Consider the following 19,465-nt stretch of genomic DNA (forward strand, 5'->3'; position numbering starts at 1 on the left):
AGAGTGGTTGTTATTCTCCGTGTGTCCCGGGTAGGCCGGCTCGCGGATGGGAAAGGCAAGCTCCTTCCATCTCATATCTTGCTTGCTTGGGCTGTCCGTCAATCATGGCAGCCATCAAGGTCCAAAACCGGGCAATCGTGATCCATTTGAAAGAAGCTGGCCAGTCATGCGGCAGCGTTGGAGTTGCGAGAGAGGTACATGGTTAAGGTATCTCTGAATGGAGGCAGGCTCGAGGCAGGTCGGATTGTTTTGGTGACGTCGTTGGTCAGTGTGACATCACAGCCAATCGAAGGCCCACTAGGCATTCCCTTATCTCGCCCTACACGCTACACGACACTTTATCGTGCTGGTCCGGCGAGCGCGCTACATGGTACACTAGAGGTACCTGACTACAATACCTAGCTTTGACATGGAATTAATGTCACACAATAGGGGTTTGAGCCTGAAGAGAGTTCGAAAAGGGCTCTTGGGTATTATGGCTCACGAAATCTGAGAAGGTGGTCAGAGAATAGAGATTTCCAGCACTTGGAGGAAGTGAAGAGAGCATATAAAGTACCTTCAGTAACCTCCAGCAAAGAGCAGAGAAAAATCCAGTCATTTTCTTGACAGAAGGGAAGAAAGGACCAGCCCACGGAAAGTGCCGGTGCACCCACTGTTTGTCACTGTCCACAGCAGCCCTGTAGCGAGTGGCCCTGGTGGACCCAAACGCCCTGACTAACTCTGATGACGATGTCTGATTGGTCAAAGAAGTGGTTCTAGCTGCCTTCTTCAGCGCATTGGATCCTTTTGGCTCACCAGACTCGAGACTTGTCAATTGAGCAACGATCAATCACAACCCGGGAATTTCTCGGACGACGACACAGAGCACTGCCGACCTGGGCTACACTACCAACCAACCTGAACACAATTTCACCACAATGACTGATATCATGGCGCAGCCCATGACTACAGAAGGATCGCCCTCGATTCCCGAGCTTCAGCAGCCCTTTGTCTCGAAATGGGCTTCCAGATATCGCGGGGTAAGCATTCTGTCTCCCATGGTGAACATGCCACTTGGTGTTGAGCCAACCGCATCACTCAAAATCCAAAAGAAAATCAACTTAGTTGACCCCTGTCAAAAGACTAACCTCTTTCCCAGGCCACAGTAGAAGACCTCGACCCTCCCGCCGCCCTCTCCCTCAACCCCTCGGACCCCATCTCGCTCGCCCTCCTCTCCGCCTTTGAACGCGACTACACCCACCTGACCATCGTCGACTCGCAGACCCGCGCCCTGCTCGGCTACATCTCCATCCCGCAGCTGCAAGCCCGCCTCGAGCGCGGCGAGGTTAAGCCCGAAGATGAGGTGCGCACCGCCATGATGCGCTTCCGTCGCAAGGACGCCGCCAAGTACCAGGTCATCACCATGGAGACACCCCTGGAGGAGCTCGAGGCCTTCTTCGCCGGCGTTGCCACGGCGGGCCAAAAGCAGGACTTTGCTGTCATCACGGATGAGAATAGGCGGTTCGTCCTGGGTGTGGCGACGGTGGCGGATTTGGAGGAGTTTGTCAAGAGGAGGCCTGCGTAAGGGGATGTTGAAGAGGGAGGATGGGTGTTAAGGACGGAAACGAACAAAAGACGGATGTCGGAGAATCGCGGATCGGAATACCACAGCGGCTCAGACACAGCCTCGAAAGCCTCCGACAATCGGGGGAGGTGTGCAGTTGCGGCTCTTTTAGAGAATCGTTAGTTCCTTGATAACCTAGAGGAAAGACTCTGTTTGGTTTGTTATTGGCGTTCAGGCTTGGATGGATGGTTTATCATATCGCTACAAGGGAAGGTACGGGCACAGGAGCATTCAACATGGAACCAGCAATGGTTATGACCGCATAAGCTGTCAGGGGAGAGATACAGTCGGGCCTGAGAATCCCCTCAGAGCTTCCCACTGAAGAAGAGAGTTTTTGGCGGGCACACGCTAACGGGGAAACCAACTCGAAGTATACAAGTAATCATCAGAGCTCCGCTTGGTAAACAATCTGACCGTCTCGACACAAGACGGGGGATGTTTCAACGCCCCATATGAACACAAAAACATGAGTCAGGTCACAAGAATAACATGTGCCAAAAGACCGCCGCCAAAAGTTTATTTCTTCACTTCCAATGTCTTGCCTAGATAGTGAGCCGAAAGAGACCTGTCTTTTCCGGACCAGGTTCATGAAGATGTCCCACTCCGCCAAGTTCCCCGAATTTCTCCTCCATGCCGATTACCACCATGAGCATCACCATCAATCACCCCAAAATAGTCACCACTCCACGCTTAAAGCACAAAACTCGATAGACATTGCTTTCAAACCCGTAGAATTCCCCAAATCGTCTAGCTAGGTATCAATACACACCTCAATGACCACTGTCAACACAACAAGTATCCCCCATTGGGACATTTAAGAAAGGTAATCATAAATCAACTGCAACTCCACCCTCTCGCTTCCCTTGGCAATCACCACATTCCGCACATGCCTCCGCTCGCCCTCAATCGTCTTGAACCCCCACACCTGCGTCGCCGTCCATCCATCCGTATAACTCTCCACATACGACAAGACGTGCGTCTCGCCATTGGGACCCGTCTTCTCCTCCTCGCCCTCGAGCCAGCCGCTCTTCAAAAAGGCGTCCTCGACTTCTTCGGCGCTGCTGACCCAGCGCGTCTGCCCCTTGACGTGCCCAAACAGCCAGTCCTTGTGGTCGCGAAAGACGTTGTCGAGGCACCGCTTTTCCGAAGTGCCCTTCATGCCGCCGGTGCCAGTCTGGTCGATCTCAATGTGGATGACGGCGGGCGCGGAGTCGGCGTCGGCGGGAGGAGAGGGCGGAGCGGAGAATTGCTTGATGTCGAGGGTGAGGGTGACGGAGGTGATGAGTTTGCGGGTGAGGTAGCTCATGTTTTGGAGCTTGAGGCCCGGGTCGACGTCGGAGGAGAGGGATTTGTTCTGTTTTTTTTTTTTTTTGAGAAAGGGTGGTTAGTGAGTGAGTGAGGTGTGCTGATAGATAGATAGACTGGATAGACTGGTGAATGTGTGTGAGAGAGAGAGGGCAGCGAGGAAAGAAAGAACGTACCATAACCCACTTGCCGGAGAGGTCTCCGATGGTCTTGTTCGCGGGAGCGGCCATTTTGTATGGTTTTGTTTGGTTGTTTGTTTTGGGGGAAAAGATGAGCTGTGGAAGACTGGGAGAGGGAAGATGATAGTTAGCGACGGGTTGCCTTCTTTATATTTCTGAATCGCGGATTTCGCGGAATTGTAGCTGGCTTGTTGACACGGCGCAACTGGGCGGTTTCTCCAGCACGAGAGCATCGGATCCAACGGTGATTATCGTGATAGTGGTAAGTACTTACAGATGGATGGGTATATAATATGCACGTAGTTGGTCCAGCACTTGACAGTTTCAGAAGAAAAGTGTAAAAGGAGAGAAATACAAAAAGAGCTTCGATGAAGAAAAACCCAGGGTCGTCATTGATCTTATACCTCCTACTAGTAAGCTCACATGTACAGCAGTAGCATATGTAGGTACGTTTCATTAACATCAGACCCAAAACATCCACACCCACCACCCGCCTAACCACACGGCCGAAAGTGGGGTGCATCATTCATCACAGCTCGCAACGGGCATGCAGCCAGCGAGGACCATGCTTGACAGACACACAATGATGGACATGGATATGTTTGGCAGGACATCGATAGGAATGGATCCCTCCCCGGGAACCTTGGACCATCACATCACAAGGAACCGCTCCAAGCTTTCTCGGCGGTACCTGATCACTGAAAGTAAAGCGCATCTAATACCCATTGTGGTAGGTACCAGATGAACCTCCAAAAAGCGACTTTCACGAGCTCCATCGGGATCGGTCCCGACCGAGGCAAACGGCTGGCTTCCACATACATCCATTATGCGCGGGCTGAGGTGCTCCCCCAATCTTCCATCCCACCCACTTAATCTGCCCGTCCTGTCGCACACAGAAGGAATGACAGGTTGCAGGTCGCAGCCAGCCAGCCGGCCTCATCCAACACTTGACAGATGCGGATCTCATCCGACTCGTCGCAAGCGCAAATGCAAGATCGTAGGACTTTTCCCACCTCTGTACAATTCCAATGGATGAGGCAAGCAGTGCAGTCTGATGAAAGTTCAGCGCAAATATGGGAATATGGCGCTGCACCCATGGTCTGGCCATCCTCACAGTGGCTCGAGGCAAGCAGTTTCGGTTCAGTTTTCACAGTTCAGTTCTCTCCCCCGCAGCGAGCATCATCCCAGCAAGCGACAACAGTGACGTCGCGACTTGTCTTTTTTTTTTGGGATGCTTCTTTTGTCGAGCGAGCGGGCGTGCGGGGGATCCCCTTTCAGCTCAGGGGGAGGGGGGTATGTCTAGGGTTTGATTCAAGGGTGGGGGTCTCTCGGCGCTCAGGTCTTTAGTTCGGTTTATTACGCAGCACATCCCCTCGGGCACCTCGCACGCATGGTCTCGATACCTTAATCAATTCATTGAGCAACAAGACTACAAGGACTCGGTGGAAATCGTGGCCTAGAACTACTTAGTCAGTCATCAGTGAGTAGTCTTCAAATGAAGTCAATACCGGTCACTAGGTCGTCTTCAATTGACTCGCAAGCCTTGCCCTGAAGACATGAATGCGATGACGCGCCCGTAGGTTGTTGCGATGTGGAACATGCTGTCCTGACATGATATGCGATGTGACTGCAGTGCTGGTCCGGGAGCTTGGAAAAGGCAGACCTAGCGCACTGCAACGAACTTACCCACAAATCACTCGAGAAGAAAACAATCCTGCTTATATACGATTCCGGAACGTCTCAGATATTTACAGAGTTTTACGTCAAAAATCGTTGGACAATTGGAAAATGAATAACAGTCGCGTTAACTCTCTCACTGATCGTTGCAAAAGGATACAACCAAAAGGTAGATGCGGGGTAATTAGACCCCTCTACCCCCATACACTACACTGTATCATAGAGATAGTATATGTATGTAGATAGCTTACCCCCCCCCCCCCCCCCCCCTTAACCCCTTGACCCCTTGACTCCCAAGCTACCTACTCCTGAGCTACTTATTCTTGAGCTATTCCCCAACCATCTACGCCACACTATGAGCTTAGCTCCAAGTACTAACTAAGCAATCCTCACGCTCCGCGGTATAGGTCTTTCTCGTGACATGTGAATTCGTTTCAATCGCCGGTTAGTCTACTCGAGTAGGTAGTAAAGCGACTGTGGTTTGGTCCCCTCTGGGGCAACTGTGGAGCCACATAACTAAATCGAGGAGACTCCGTCACCGGGATGGCAACTCCCCCCAAGATTGGCATCAGATTCACGTTCCGTAGTGTGTGTATGTATCTAGAGAAAGTCACGAATCAAACCGTTGTCTCTGAAAGTCATCACTTTAGACTTTAGAGTTGGCGGCGAATGGAATGCTGTACCGTGGGACTGGAGCTCAAGGCCACAAAACCAGCAGGAGTGGACGCGCAAGTTGAATGGTGCATCTTTGGCGTTGAAAAGATCATTGAAATAAAATACAAGTTCGATAAGTATGTTCAGTTGGTGTTGGCGTTGCCTTCCATCGTTGGTGTTGCTTGTTCTTTCTTTCTTTCTTTTCCGTTTCGAAACTCTTTCCGCTGTTTGACCGTCACATACACTACTAACTGAAACTTACCGACCAACTTAATATTGTATCCATTGTTGGGGGATTTTCGTGTTGGATTTGGAGTGTTTCTTTCACCACCACCAACATGAGGCAATGCCAACATGAGCGCTCCCTACCTCTAGCAAATATCATTGTCATCCATTACGAAGGCGACTACCAACACTGCGTCAACACGTCCAATGGTTGAGTTCATTGTCATGAGCTTCCTTGTGTATTGAGTCTTTCTATTTAAAACCCCCCCTCTCTGTCTCGTTCCAAGTCTCCAGCACCCAGCCCCGACCTCCATCACTCACCACCACCGCCCAAGAAGAAGTAAAGACCCGGTCTAGTATCTCCACCAAGGACAACAACAACAGACACTTATTAAAAAAAGGATATCCTAATAGTACAATAACCCATACCATAGTCCAGCAACTGGCAACAACAGCTTCTTCCTGGGAGGCTTCAGCCTTTGCCCTAGAAATATAATGATGATGATGATGATGATGACGACGACGGCGACAATGACGACGATGATGACGACGACGATGACGACGGTAATTTCAGTTTCAACTCCTTTCTCCTTCTTTTTCCCTTCCTCTCTTTCATGCTAAATCCTATCCTCCGACCGACCAACCAGCCAACCAACCAACCAACCAAAAAAAGGCTCATAACGCATCGCGACCTGAACCCCCGAACGACCAGACCAACCGAAATCGACCAAAAGAATGAAGAATGAAAAAAAAGACATGATAAACTCCGGCAAGATTTTTAAACATGTTCCAATTGTGTTTTGTACCCCCCCTTTTTTCGTCCGTCCGGTGATGTCTAAGGCCACCACTTCATGCGCTTGTAGCTCTCGATAACCTCCTGCAACAGCTCCTTGTTGATCTGGGGTTTCTCATACTTGAACCCGAGTAGCTCCTCCAGCCGTGAACCATCCATGCTGAGGTCGGTATCCTTGAGCAGCTCCGCCTCCATAAAAGGGGTCAGGGGTCCCGGCTTCGTTATCCCCGCGTCCTCGAGCAGACCCGCCCAAGGGCCCAGCAGCTCGTCGTTGACGTCCTCCACCACGTCGTGCAGGTGGATCTTGGCAAAGTTGGAGATGATGGTACCTTGGAAGCCCGTCTTGATGCCGAACACGTCGCCGATCAGGTCCGCCATGATGCCCTGCGTCGTGCGGCCCTTGTCGACCACGTTAAAGGTCGGGGTGGGGCCCATCTTGGCCGCGTCCCAATTGGCCTTACCGGCCGCGTACCATTCGGCCACCTGCCAGAGGGCGCGCGTCACGTCGTGAATGTGCACCGTGTTGGTGCAGAGGTTCTTGGTCCAGAGCCACTTCATCTCGGACCCGAGGGCTTGGTAGACGCGCGCCATGCAGAGGGCGGTCGCGACCCATTGCGACGCGTACGGGCCGTACACGTGGGAGAGACGGACGATAGCGAGGTTGAGTCTGGATGAAAAGAGAAAAGGATGTTGTCAGCGAATAATGCGCATACACGACGAAGTAGTGGGTAGGTGGGTCAACAGGTGAGTCAATAAGTCCGAAAAAAACGTACCCTGGAATCTTGGCCAACTCCTCCTCGGCCTGCAGCTTGAAAACGGCAATCTTGCTCCATGGCTTCAGCTTGTCCTGCTCCTTACTAGGCGCCGAGTCCGGCTTATAGACCATTCCCGTGCTCAGCTCGATGAAGCACTTGACGCCCCGCTTGGCGGCTTCTCTTCCCACGGCTAACGACAGCTCGAGCGAGCGCAGCTTGTACACCTCCTCTTCCTGTGAGTAGCGCGTCTCACCGCCGCAGTTGAAGACGTAGTCCCATTGCTTTCCGTTAGATCGGTCAAATATCCTCTGAAGAGACTCTGTATATGCGCGCGCATGTGTTAGTCACTTTCGCGCTCAAAGTGTCATACGCAAACGTGGAAGCAAGGGGGGATGGTGAAATCCCCAAGGAGGGGTCGGAGACGTACGCTCTCTGCTCGCATCCGCCTGCATGAACTTGGGTCCCGCGCACGCTTCCTCAAACTCGGGCGCCAGCCAGGCAAGCTGGGGCAGGACCTTGTCGACAATGCGCACTTCGGAAGCGAGGTTGTTCTTGTGAATGTGAAGGGCGAGGAAACGGCCAATGTAGCCGAGACCACCGATGATGAGGACCGACGGTTTTTCGGCCATCTTGTTTGTCGTGCTTACGTGGGGTGTTTGGTTCGGAGTGTGTGTTTGCTCCTCGGGTTGCGAATGCGTGTGTGTGTTGTTGTTGTTGTTGTTGTTGGGGGAGATGCTTCGCTTCTAGTCGCTTGGTCCCTGTTGGCTCCTGAAATGAGCGGGGGGCCACTTCAATGCGCGGGGTCGCGAAAATTGGCCTCGGTTGCCGGTGTGCCGATGTGAATGTGCTGGACCACTTCGCTCGCTGGCTACGCCGTGTGTCTTTTGTAGATTACGATTATCTTCCTCCCAAAACACGCAATGCCTCTATATAGACGAGGAAGTAAGGCGTTGTATAGGAAGAGCAGAGGAGAATCGAGTTGGTGGTTTGTTCCCCTGATATTGGTTTGTCGGGAAACCCCTGCTGGGAAGGAAATGTCTTGGGAACGATTGGCGAACCGCACAAACAGAGTTTCCCAGTGACAGCCGAGAATGAGGGGGGGTGATCCTGGCGTGGAGGCGAAAGTTGGGAGAACCTGGGAGAGGAGCGAGCTGGAAGTGCTGGAGTATGTAGATACTGTAGAGTAAAATAGTGCGGCTCTCGGTTGGGCGACGGGGTCTCTTTGGTTTTCGGGTGGAGGGGAGGATGGGTCAGATATCCGCTTGTAAGATGAAAAATGAATCACCAGGTCAGATAAATAGACGAGAACTGGAGGTGGGAAAATGGAGACAGATATGGAAGCCCAAAAAAGCAAAGAGAGCTGGTCCCTGATGGTAAGGTAGGTGAGCACAAAAAAAGGTTAAGGGTAGAGGGACTCCAATTAAAATAGGGAACTGGACTGGAGCCCGTGGGACATGGACGTGGGTGGACGACGACGTGGGTGTGGACGACGTGGGTGCCGTGTGGAGGGGGGGAGAGAGAGGAAAAAGTGAAGTTGGGCCAAATTATCCGGCAGTCAACAACCAAAAAGGTACCTTTCCAGGTACCTCGCTCTGCAGCTCCCGTCCCGAGTCCCGCCTGCGTACGTATTTAGGGTACCTGCGGTTGCGAGCCATGAAAGTTGTGTACCTATGCTAGAGGTAGAAAACCCCTTGTCAGGTACCGAGCACGAACCAGTACAAGCGAAGCTTCGTCCGGGCCATGCTCGACTGCCAGCCCGAGATCGTCAGCGACCTGACCCGGCACGCGTTTTCCTACTTTATCCACTAGGCCGTAGTAGCTCAGTTCAGCAGTATGTACCAGTGGACGGTCCAGCTAGTGTAGAGGTAGTAGTGTTCAGATAGCTCTGGTGCCGTCCGGTCCTCACTCCTCCACTCAAATGTTTCCGACAGGCTGCAAGGGTGGTGACTATCTTGATGCCAAGAAGAACCAAAGGAAAAGGAACACCAACGGGTGTGGAACATCGAGGCACGGACAGAGACAGAGACGGACCTGGAAGGGATGAAAGCACAAAAGACGAAAGCATGACGGGATGAGCCATGAGAAGGTCTTGGCATCATGATATTTGGGATTTTTTGATGAGAAACGATGCAGCCACAATATTGCAAAATGGCATTAAAATCTCAGCACCACGGCAGCACAGCGAATGGAGATGGCGTAAGACAAGGCCAGGGAAGCGAGCGGTACCAAGACCGACAGAGCCTCGGATAGTAGGGTTGTGCTAAGCCAGATTCTGCACACCCGGCGCCCACGTCGGACAAGAGGGTGAATCGTGCGTGACCTGATGCCGAGAAGGAGATCAACGCGAATGGAATCCTCTCAGTTGCTGCTGAGACATTGATATGAGAGACACACATGAAAAGGAGGAGGAATTCAAGTCACTGAATGGTTAGTGGGCTGCAGCGAACTTGTTGCGCGCCGTCCTTCGCAGATTTATCAAACATCTCATTTAACCTACAGCTGCGATATGCAGCTACGTCTGCAACATGGTCGCATGGTGGATAGCAGTCTTCATGATATGTAGTCTCAACATCCGTCCATCCATCCATCCATCCATCCCTCGGTCATGTTCCCCTTTTCCTGACTCTCAAACGGGAGCAATGAGTTCTCTTCCAGTCATCATGATCTACCACTCCAAAACAAAGATGTGAAACGGGACGGGAAAAGGCTAAAATGTCAAGGACTGAGCTAGTGTAATCATGTCTCGAGTTTTGTAGTCGGTGTCGATGCCGTCATCGGTCAACACGTTTTTTTTTTTTGTTTTTTTTTTGCTGGGTTGAACAGCTCAGAGACTGTGGAGTGCGGTGCGGATGCGGATGGATATTCAGGGGTTCGATCAACGGTGGCGCCAAAGTTGCAGTGACTTTTCTTTTCTTTTCTTTTTTTTTTTTTTTTCTTCCTTCGTTTTTCCCCCTACACCATGTACTTCGCAGCAACCTTCCATTCCTTCTCCTCCTCCTCCTCCTCCTCCAGCAGCCGAGCCGCGAAGTCGCTCCCCTCCCGCCAGCCCGCTCCCGGTGCCAATTGTTCGGTGCTGCCGTTGCTTTCAGGGGTAACTAAGCAAAAAAAACCATCACAAATTCGCCACCATGATCCTTTCACACACACCCACTCACTCGCTGTCACCCTTCCATTCCAAACGTTCCTCGCGTTCCCCATCCCCTCGGCACACCCAATCACCGCCCACCACGCAGACTTCCAGAAGCCTTCTTCAAAACCTTCCAGAAAATTGAATGGCTCCCGGCCAGTCCGGAGTGGAAACCCGTCAATTCCGCTCTGCGTGTGCATGCATCTTCCCTTTCCATGTGCGCTGTCAGATGGCCAGGTTAACAGTCGGGGGTTCGGGGGTCGGGGGTCGGGGGGTTCAAAAGGACGAAACCGAAACGGAACTTGACGCGATTAGGAAACCGGGCGCATAAACACTGGTTCCTGCGAATCACATCTTGCTCATCCCTACAAGGACTCCTTGGACGAGACGAAACGAGACGAGACGAGACGGCTTCCAGGCTGGACCAAATCGGACATGAAAAACAACAACAACCAGAGACGAGAACGAGAGCGAAGGTCGAGCCAACCGATGGCATGGCGGGTACCGCAGCATTGGGCCAAGCCAAGTCCAGCCGCGTGCGGTGGCCCAGCCTCCAAGGGCGATCGCCGACGTGAGATCCCGAAATGGGTGCGGTTGCGGAGAGGGGACCGGGGGGACGCTTTGCAACGGCTGACCAACGGATGTCGTTTGCTCCCAACCCGTGTCTCAATCTCAATCCTCCTTCCTCCTCTCTCCAGTTTCAACAACTACACTATACTACACACACAGCTCAATTTCCCTACTGCATACATAGCCCATTTGATGCCCGACCAGGCATCTCGACCGTTTTGTTCCTTTACTCGCGTCGTCTCACATGGACTCGCTTGCCCTCAAGGCTAGTGCCTCACTATTTGCCGATACGACTCTACAAGGAGGCATGTACCTTTCATTCAGCTGCTGAAAGGCAAGGCAGGGCGCATGGCGGGGGGGGCTTCGGTCAAGGCGCCCAAGTCGGACCAGGGCAGCTGCGTTACAAAGCACTGACAGACCAGCACGACGACGCCGACATCGTACGTGGATCATCGTGAGCACACATGGTGGTGTACACAGCCGATTCAATTGCCGAAGGGCGGCTTGAGCTGACCTAAAGTTTTGTCATACCCACTCATTTCACTCTTCTCCCACGGTCAGATAATTTTATTCTCATCATTTTTCCTCTATCTAGCCTCGCTAGTGCACGTGCGCGAGCATAGTTTCCGTTGGCTTGCTGGATCTTGGGCCCAAAGGGTCATCGGGAAAAAAGTGTTAGTCGGTGGGGGGGGTCCAGACTTGTCTCTTTTGAGGTCTCCCAAGTTTCCCCGCCCCGCCGGTCTTAACGCCGGTCACAAAGTCTAACCAGAGAACACTACGTACCTACTGCCCACATTGAATACTCCCGAATCCTTAAAAAAAAAAAAAAAAAAAAAAAAAAAAAAAAAAAAAAAAGTTCAAGGGGACAGCCCACTTCGCTCCACCTCCCATTCAACCCTAGCAAGTCCAGCAAGCACTTCCCAAAGGAGTCAAATCTTTGACGAGGCTTGCCTCAAGAGGGAGAAACAAGATGGCATCAAGCCAATCAAGCCCCGATGGCGATATCTGGGGGTCAATCCAACGGCGGTAGCTCCGATGTTTTTCATTGGAGAACCCATACCTCACTCGTTTCCCTTCCTTTTGCAACACTACACGCTGCTTTACTCAGGGTCCTACCAGGGTGTCAGCGCCGACACAACACACGACAATAGAGGTATGTATCTGCTGAATAAGCGGTGACTGATACCAAAGGGACTGTTCAGTTTAACGATGCCCGATCCGGATCGGGTCATTCGTGAGCCTCATCTCTCTTTTTCCTTTCTTTTCTTTCTCCCTTTCCACCCCCATGTTCTTAAGAACAAAGCTATTGCATATGTCCCTCTCACACACACCGGACCCAGCGCCGACTGTCTGAACCGGACTGAGCTCCGCTTCGATAATAAGCACTCGGATTTGCTGCTATTTTTTGATGCCACCTGCATACCGCTCGGCATATGAATGTGACGACGGTCCAGTCTAGATCGATTGTACAACGGCCCGTATACGGCCCATATACGGGATGATGTAACGCTTCAAGGGACGTGTGGGCTCGAATAAACATTCATCCCCATCACGATGCTTCCAAAATTGGCAGTGTCTATGCCAGAGTGGTATGATCTTGCTGTCCCAATTTGTCATCCTTCCCAGACTGAGTTGAGGGTTGTGACTGGAGGAAATCAAGCTACTGTAGAATCACTTCTTGGTAGCGAAGTCAGTACATTAGTAACTACACCGCAGGAGTGAATATACGAGCAAACCTACCCAGGGTAGGAGATGTTCTCGGACATATGTCCGCTGGTTGAGATCTTGATATGCACTCCATGTCGATCTGATCAGTCCCGTCCTCGTACCTGACGATTATCAATCTTCTTTACCCCATTATCATTCAATGGCGTAGCATCACATCTGAACAACCCAAGGATAGACTAGTCAGTCGACCGGAGTCGTGTGGGAGAAGAGAGGGGGGTTACTGAAAGTGCACGACAGCGCAAGAAAGGATACGAGAAAAAAACAGGAAAACGTGGCACCCCTGGTTGAGCCTACGTACAGGTACATATCAGACCATCGACCACGCGACGTTCCCCCCCTATCCTGTATCCCATCCTGTCACAGGCGTTCCCCCCCCCACAAAAAAAAAATGTTGCTCGTGGCTAGGTTACTTGCATAAGTTTGACCCATGTGTTCGGGTCCTGGACGCTGAGTTATGGATGGGGATCTACGGTATATACATACGCCTCAAGTCCTCCATACCATGCAGCATGCTTCCTCTTTCTTATCGCCAGGGGGCTTTTGCTTTACTTTTCCTTGGCTTCTAATTACAATTGATTTCGGGTTGAAGAGTAGGTATGGCCCGGGGCAGGTGGTATCACTTCATTAAAACCATGCTCTTTGGACATTCAGGATTTCAAGGCGAGGTCTCTCACCGAAAGTTAGGTTGCTGAGCTCAAGCTGGTTCGGTACCTACCTGCCTGCCTACCCAAGATCCAAATTTCCAAACTTCAGCTTTGTTGGACTGAACTGGATTTCAGCGTGCCATGGTACACTAAATATCCTGATCGTCGTCGATCGATCCCACCGACCTACCAACCGACCAACCAACTAAGCAGCCAACCAAACGGTCTACTTGCCTGCCTAGCACCTGCTGTCAGCCTCGCGAGCCGAATGATAGATAGATAGATAGATAGATACATAGATAGACAACCAGCCTCAAAGCATCGCCATCTCCATCTTTCATCTCCATCGCTGAGATCAAATCTACCATGGTAAAAATCCTCACCGCCCGCCGCCACCGCCCACCGCCATCGGCAAGTGGAGGAGCCGGCCGGCCGGCCGGCCGCAAATCCAAATTCAAGGGTCCCGGTACTTCGGGGAACAAAAGTCAAAGCATACGTCGATCTTCATTTTAAGCCTCACTTACCTACCTCACCAGCTAGTGTAAGTAGGTACATACACTACATACATAGGTAGGCTCGCGTGGCTCGGCGGCTCGGTGGGCACCTTTCACATGGATTCTTCCACATACCTAGTAAAAAGAGGGTTTTTTTTTCTTTTTATTCAGCTATGACGACAGTATGGATTCTTGTACATTAGAAAGTGTATGAATGGCCATGCGTTTCTTTAGCGATGAAGATCTTTGACAGCCTCGCTTTCTTTTGCAATCGATTGAACCCATAAGTAGGTAACTCCACGTATCCATTATATACTCCATATCGGATGAAGAAAACGTAGATTTAGGGGGATATTATGTATGGGGTTTTGTAGATCGTAGTGTAGTGTAGTGTACACTACCTCTACGGATACCGGATCGGCTCTCGTACCCCAGGCTACGATATTTTCTCTTTCTGTTTCTCTTCGATCCGAAGAACCCTTGTCAGTGGATGAAAGGCAGGGGGGACTTCGGGGAGGATATTCATCTCTTTTGTGATTTCGGGGTACACTACTCTAGATCGATGCATGTGACAATGGCGGAGATATCTCAGTAGTGTAGCTCCGGGCCTTTGAAGGATGGCACAGACTTCATGTCCATGGAAATTGTGTCGAGAAGTGTAAAGGTAGGTATGTATTTAGTCCACAAGATCGTACGTAGAGGTACCCGTCACGTCACCCCTGTCTTGTCTTCCAAGTTGTCTTGTGCTTCCTTCCATTTTACCTACCATCATCTTAATAAAAACCAAAAGGCTATCAAGAAAGACCTTACTAATCAGACTACATATCTTGAGTACACCCCGGCAAAGCAGACCGACCGAACATATGGTAGGTAAGTAGTGCATCGCGATCCTGTGGACACTCACCCACCCACCTACTCTCCGACTTGTACACTACCACTACACTAATTCCCCGAATTCCCCGATCTCTAGCTTCCCCTCCCGAGTTACATGCCGTGTCCTCAAGCCGTCTTCGAGCCGCCCTCGAGCCGCATTCGCCGTCAGTCTTGGTCGGTGTCGGTCTTGGTCTTGGTCTTGCTTGGGTGGTGTGGTACACAGGCAGGTAAAGGTACGCAGATACGAAAAAGAGAGCCTTATCTTCAGTCCGCCGAGGGCGCTCTAGCGGTGAACGAACGATACCTATCTAGAGGTACTTATCGCGGAAAAGTTCCGTATACGTGACGACCCTTGAAACTTTTTCCATAAAATGCTTTCTAAACATAAGTGACTGGACTGACCTGAACTGCACTGAACTGCACTGCACTGGTTACACCAAGTCTCACCACCAAATTCCATAAAGTCGGTAATTTGACCGGTAGGGAGCAAATCTCTAAAAAAAAAAAAAAAAGAAATGTCTTGGTGGGAGGAGGTCGGGGTCGGCAGGATCGGAAGGTAATCGATATGCGAAATCCCGTTTTTGGGAGACATGGCGTTGAGAAAGTTTGCATTACTCGGGGTAATTTTCGGATATCTTGTCTCTGATCTGTTGAGGAATACACTCGGTCCCGGAGGTTAGTTAAACTGATCAGGTCTAGTCCCGTCGTCGGTGAGACTGAGACCATATTTCAGACAACTTTGTGTGTGTGTGATGAATTATTAACTAGAATTTGTTTAGAGAGAGAGAGATGTTGTAGTATACCAAGCAGAGAACACATGTCCTCCCGCCCTCTTCTTCTCTCTCTCTCTTCCTCGCGAAAATACCGTTTCAAATACGCCTGCTAATCACACAGCAATAGCCGATTTCGCTTCGCTTTGTCTTTGCCAACTAACCATTTCCCCTCTTTGCCACCACAGTAGCCCTTGCGCATGCTTACGCTTTCCTCATACTCCCAATAATCTCCATCTGCGCATCGCGATCCCTCTGTCCCTCGCTGAGGGAGCCGACACTCCTCAGATCGCCCACGACATCCTTGGCCTTGCCAAAGTAGACCTCCTGCAGCAGGTTGCGCATCTTGAGCTCCATGTCCTCGACCAGGCGGCCAATGTTGGCAATGTGGCTCTCGTCGTTCTCGACGGGCAGGTCCTGCTCGACCTGGCGTGTCATGTTGCCCGAGAGATCGACCTCGCCGAGGGCGTTGCCCTTGGTGGCCAGCGAGAGGATGACGGTCGAGGTAAGGCGGTAGTTGGAGGTGCGGCCGCGCTCCGAGGCTTCGAAGACGTGGATGGAGTCCCACACGCCCGAGGAGGAGGGGTTGGTTGGGGAGGCTGTTCAACGGCAGAGGAGTTAGCATGATAGTGTCCGTGTAGTGAGTGCATGTAGACCGGCCAGCAACGATCCCTAGCAATCCAATCCAAAATAAACAGACAACAGAGGAACAACTCACACTTCTTCAACAACACCACCCCCGCAAACCCATCATCCAAATTCCAGAAATACACCGAACTCACACCCCCCTCATAATACAGCTCCCTGTACACATCAAACGCCTCGTTGGCCTTGATCTCCATCTTCCTCACCCTCTCGCCAGGCATGATCGATCCCGCCGCACCACCTTCTCCTCCATCACCCTCGCCATCTCCACCGCTCCCGCCCTGGTTGCCGCCCTCGAGCGGGGGATCGAACTGGTTGCTCCATGGCGAGCGGTAGCTGTCGCCGTCGCGGTTGTAGTCGCATAGCAGGTAGTCGCGGCCGGTTTGCTTGCAGCGCTTGACGGTCAGGGGCTGGTCGACGGAGGAGAGCAGGTCTTCGGTCAGGTCGGGGGCGAGGGTGATGAGGTTGTTGAGGTGCTCGGCCGTGTGTTTGGGGTTGAGGCGGCGGAGGAGGTCGCTTTTGGGTAAGGGGTGTTAGCTTATATGATCTGGTTCGCCTCTGGTTATTCGCGCTATGCTGCGCTTGGTGATGATGATGTTGTTGCTCTTGTTGGTGGTGGTGGTGGTGGTGGTGGTGGTGGTGGTGATGATGTAGTTGGCGGTCGGTGTAGGTCTGGCTAGGGCGCAAGGAGGGGTGGTGGGTAGGCGGACTCTGCGACTTAGTAGACTTACAGGGCGGAATCAAAGGGGTCTGCGGTCGCCATCTTGACGGATATTCCTCTAAGGGTCGATAGGAGTGAGATACTCTTGTTTGTTTGTTTGTTTTTGTTTACTCGGTGAAGGTCGAAATGGCGGCGCGGCGACGGATGGGTAGACAGGCAGGCCAGGGCAACCTGAATGGAGACAGGTGCTAATGTTAGGTGGTTCCTAGCTGTTGAGTTGGCGGGGATGTTCCAGGGTCGGGTTGCTAGGTATGAAACCTCCACTGCACTGGTGGGGTTCCCGTTGTCGCTGTTTCAGGGGCTCATGCACGGCCAATCGCACTGTTTGTTTCCATCTGGTGATGTTTCTGTACGAGATATTCTTTGCCAAGAAGCATCAACTTTGACGATGAGAGGCATAACCCGCGAAGGAATAGAAATATCTAACCTAAAAGACCGGATCAATGATGGTAGGCTATCGTAGGTGTCTTGAGATTCTTTTGAGTTACACGAAGCAAGTCATGATGTACGTCCCTTGCCACTATCATCAGGTGATGAAACCTCCTCATTGACATTTCTTGTAAAGTCAACAGTCAGCCAGCTCATCTTTACCTGACCGACGACCCCTTTGCAAACTGTCAACAACTAACAGCCTTATTTCGAATCTCTTCATCTCATCGTCACCTTTCCAACATGAGGTGAAGCACCGTACCGGACACCATGAAGCTAAAATCTGTATTGGGTATGATTTCTGTCCTTTTTCGCACACACTCTCACACTCACATGCGCATTGCGACTTACCATCCAGCCAGATTGGGGGCTCTACCTCCTCATCCCAACCCTCATCCTCCTTCACCTCGTTATCGCCCCATACACCAAGGTTGAGGAGTCTTTCAACATCCAAGCCACTCACGATGTCCTTGTGTACGGCACGCCACTTCAGAATGCCCATCACCGACTATCTCAAACATATGACCATTTCACCTTTCCTGGTGCCGTACCCCGAACCTTTGTTGGCCCTGTGGTCTTGGCCGGACTCGGACAGCCCATCGTCAACCTTGTCGGCTTTGACCATGCCCAAACCATTGTGAGGGGCATGCTAGGCCTCGCCAACGCGGCTGCTATTCTTTTGTTTGCGCGGAACTTCAGACGTGCCTACGGACGCTCGGCAGCCAGGTGGTATTTACTTTTGCAGGCCAGTCAGTTCCATGTCATATTCTACGCGTCGAGGACCTTGCCGAATATGTTTGCTTTCGGTCTGAGTGAGTGAAATTGCCTCATACTCATCCTCATGGATAACGGAATCTAACACTATCAGCAACTACCGCCGCCGCTCTCCTCCTCCCGAACCCGCAGTCCCCGGAGCTCATCCACCGCCGCCACCGCTCCGCCATCTCGCTCCTCGTCATGGCTGGCGTCATCTTCCGCTCCGAAGTCGCGCTTCTCCTCTTCACCACCATCTTCCACCTCCTCTTTGTCGTCCCCTCCACCTCTCTGGAGCGCATAATCCCGCACTTTATCGTCGCCGTCATCGTCTCCCTTATCATGACGGTGCCCCTGGATTCTTACTTTTGGCAGAAACCGCTCTGGCCCGAACTGTGGGGCTTCTACTTCAACGCCGTGCAAGGCAACTCGAGCGAGTGGGGCACCTCTCCGTGGTGGTACTACTTTGTCTCGGCCATCCCGAGACTGCTGGTCAATCCGCTTACCTGGGGTTTGATGATTCCCGTGGCGTGGAAGCAGCCGGCTGTGAGACCAGCGGTGAAGGGACTGCTGGTGCCGAGTCTGTTGTTTGTGGCGATCTACTCGCTGCAGCCGCACAAGGAAGCCAGGTTCATCTTTTACGTGGTGCCTTCGCTTACTGGAGCTGCGGCCTTGGGGGCGGATTGGATTGCTAGGAGGAGCATCAAGGCGGGGAAGACGGTCGCTGTTTTGACGTGGGGAGTTCTGCTTGGGTCGATTGCGGTATCCTTTGTGGCTAGCACGGGCATGTTGCTGATTTCATCGCTCAACTACCCCGGCGGCGAAGCGCTCGCATACTTGCGAGACACGGTCCAGGCGGAGGTTGCTGCGTCTAGTTCATCCTCGGCTGTTGTGCCTGTTCATGCCGATGTCCTGTCTTGCATGACGGGCGTCACGCTGTTTGGGACGGCTACGGGGTATGCGTCGGCTGTTCCTAGCAAGGGCAAGATTGTCAGGAAGAGTCCCGGAAACAGCGTGGTGCTTGCGCTGGACAAGACTGAGAACGAGTCTGTGCTTGCGCAAGAGGCATTTTGGAAGCGGTTCGATTATGTTTTGGCTGAGCACGTTAAGAAGGTTAGAGGGGATGACTGGGAGACGGTTGGTGTGGTCAAGGGATATGGTGGGATTGAGGTGTCCCTGAATGGCCACGCGGAGGAGGACAAGGTGCCAGAAGATGTTCCCGTGGTCGGGAAAGGTGTTTCCGTTGAGCGATGGAAGAACCGCGTAAAGGCAATCACAGGAGGAAAATGGGCTGGCCCGAGGATGGTCCCACGGATATACATCTTGAGGAGGGTCAAGGATGCCAGGAGGGCCAGGGAAACGGTCGATGTGTAGGTCTACTGTAGTATGTAGCAGGTGTGTTGTTCACAAAACAGGAGTGATAGTGTACTTGTAGAATACGCGTATACCAATACGCGCATACCTCTAGACTAAGCCCCAGTCGTAACAAAGTGGAAGGTGTTATGCACGTACCTAGGTAG

General features: G+C 52.0%; 5 protein-coding genes across 5 annotated transcripts; 2 read left to right on the forward strand and 3 right to left on the reverse strand.

Annotated features, from left to right (window-relative positions):
• The first annotated feature begins 818 nt into the window (after window positions 1-818).
• On the forward strand, window positions 819-1,850 carry B0T23DRAFT_202599 (uncharacterized protein). Its single transcript, XM_062833411.1, has 2 exons — window positions 819-1,019; window positions 1,139-1,850. The coding sequence occupies exons 1-2, from the start codon at window positions 918-920 to the stop codon at window positions 1,562-1,564; spliced, it is 528 nt and encodes a 175-aa protein (XP_062691187.1). The 5' UTR covers window positions 819-917; the 3' UTR covers window positions 1,565-1,850.
• A 412-nt stretch (window positions 1,851-2,262) lies between these two features.
• On the reverse strand, window positions 2,263-3,485 carry B0T23DRAFT_202581 (uncharacterized protein). Its single transcript, XM_062833410.1, has 3 exons — window positions 3,362-3,485; window positions 3,085-3,193; window positions 2,263-2,957 (listed from the first exon to the last, which is right to left on the reverse strand). The coding sequence occupies exons 2-3, from the start codon at window positions 3,136-3,138 to the stop codon at window positions 2,418-2,420; spliced, it is 594 nt and encodes a 197-aa protein (XP_062691188.1). The 5' UTR covers window positions 3,139-3,193; window positions 3,362-3,485; the 3' UTR covers window positions 2,263-2,417.
• Window positions 3,486-6,139: 2,654 nt separating this feature from the next.
• B0T23DRAFT_385569 (uncharacterized protein) lies at window positions 6,140-7,912 on the reverse strand. Its single transcript, XM_062837546.1, has 3 exons — window positions 7,619-7,912; window positions 7,210-7,510; window positions 6,140-7,103 (listed from the first exon to the last, which is right to left on the reverse strand). Exons 1-3 carry the CDS (start codon window positions 7,818-7,820, stop codon window positions 6,479-6,481), a joined length of 1,128 nt encoding a protein of 375 aa, XP_062691189.1. The 5' UTR covers window positions 7,821-7,912; the 3' UTR covers window positions 6,140-6,478.
• Window positions 7,913-15,243: 7,331 nt separating this feature from the next.
• B0T23DRAFT_342979 (F-actin capping protein beta subunit) lies at window positions 15,244-17,005 on the reverse strand. The gene is made up of 3 exons (XM_062835912.1): window positions 16,774-17,005; window positions 16,116-16,558; window positions 15,244-15,996 (listed from the first exon to the last, which is right to left on the reverse strand). The coding sequence occupies exons 1-3, from the start codon at window positions 16,803-16,805 to the stop codon at window positions 15,602-15,604; spliced, it is 870 nt and encodes a 289-aa protein (XP_062691190.1). The 5' UTR covers window positions 16,806-17,005; the 3' UTR covers window positions 15,244-15,601.
• A 357-nt stretch (window positions 17,006-17,362) lies between these two features.
• On the forward strand, window positions 17,363-19,460 carry B0T23DRAFT_422199 (Alg9-like mannosyltransferase family-domain-containing protein). Its single transcript, XM_062839791.1, has 3 exons — window positions 17,363-17,484; window positions 17,555-18,004; window positions 18,061-19,460. The coding sequence occupies exons 1-3, from the start codon at window positions 17,463-17,465 to the stop codon at window positions 19,317-19,319; spliced, it is 1,731 nt and encodes a 576-aa protein (XP_062691191.1). The 5' UTR covers window positions 17,363-17,462; the 3' UTR covers window positions 19,320-19,460.
• The last annotated feature ends 5 nt before the right edge of the window (window positions 19,461-19,465 follow it).

Source organism: Neurospora hispaniola (assembly GCF_033458365.1).
Source record: "Neurospora hispaniola strain FGSC 10403 chromosome Unknown B0T23scaffold_6, whole genome shotgun sequence".
NCBI lineage: Eukaryota > Fungi > Ascomycota > Sordariomycetes > Sordariales > Sordariaceae > Neurospora > Neurospora hispaniola.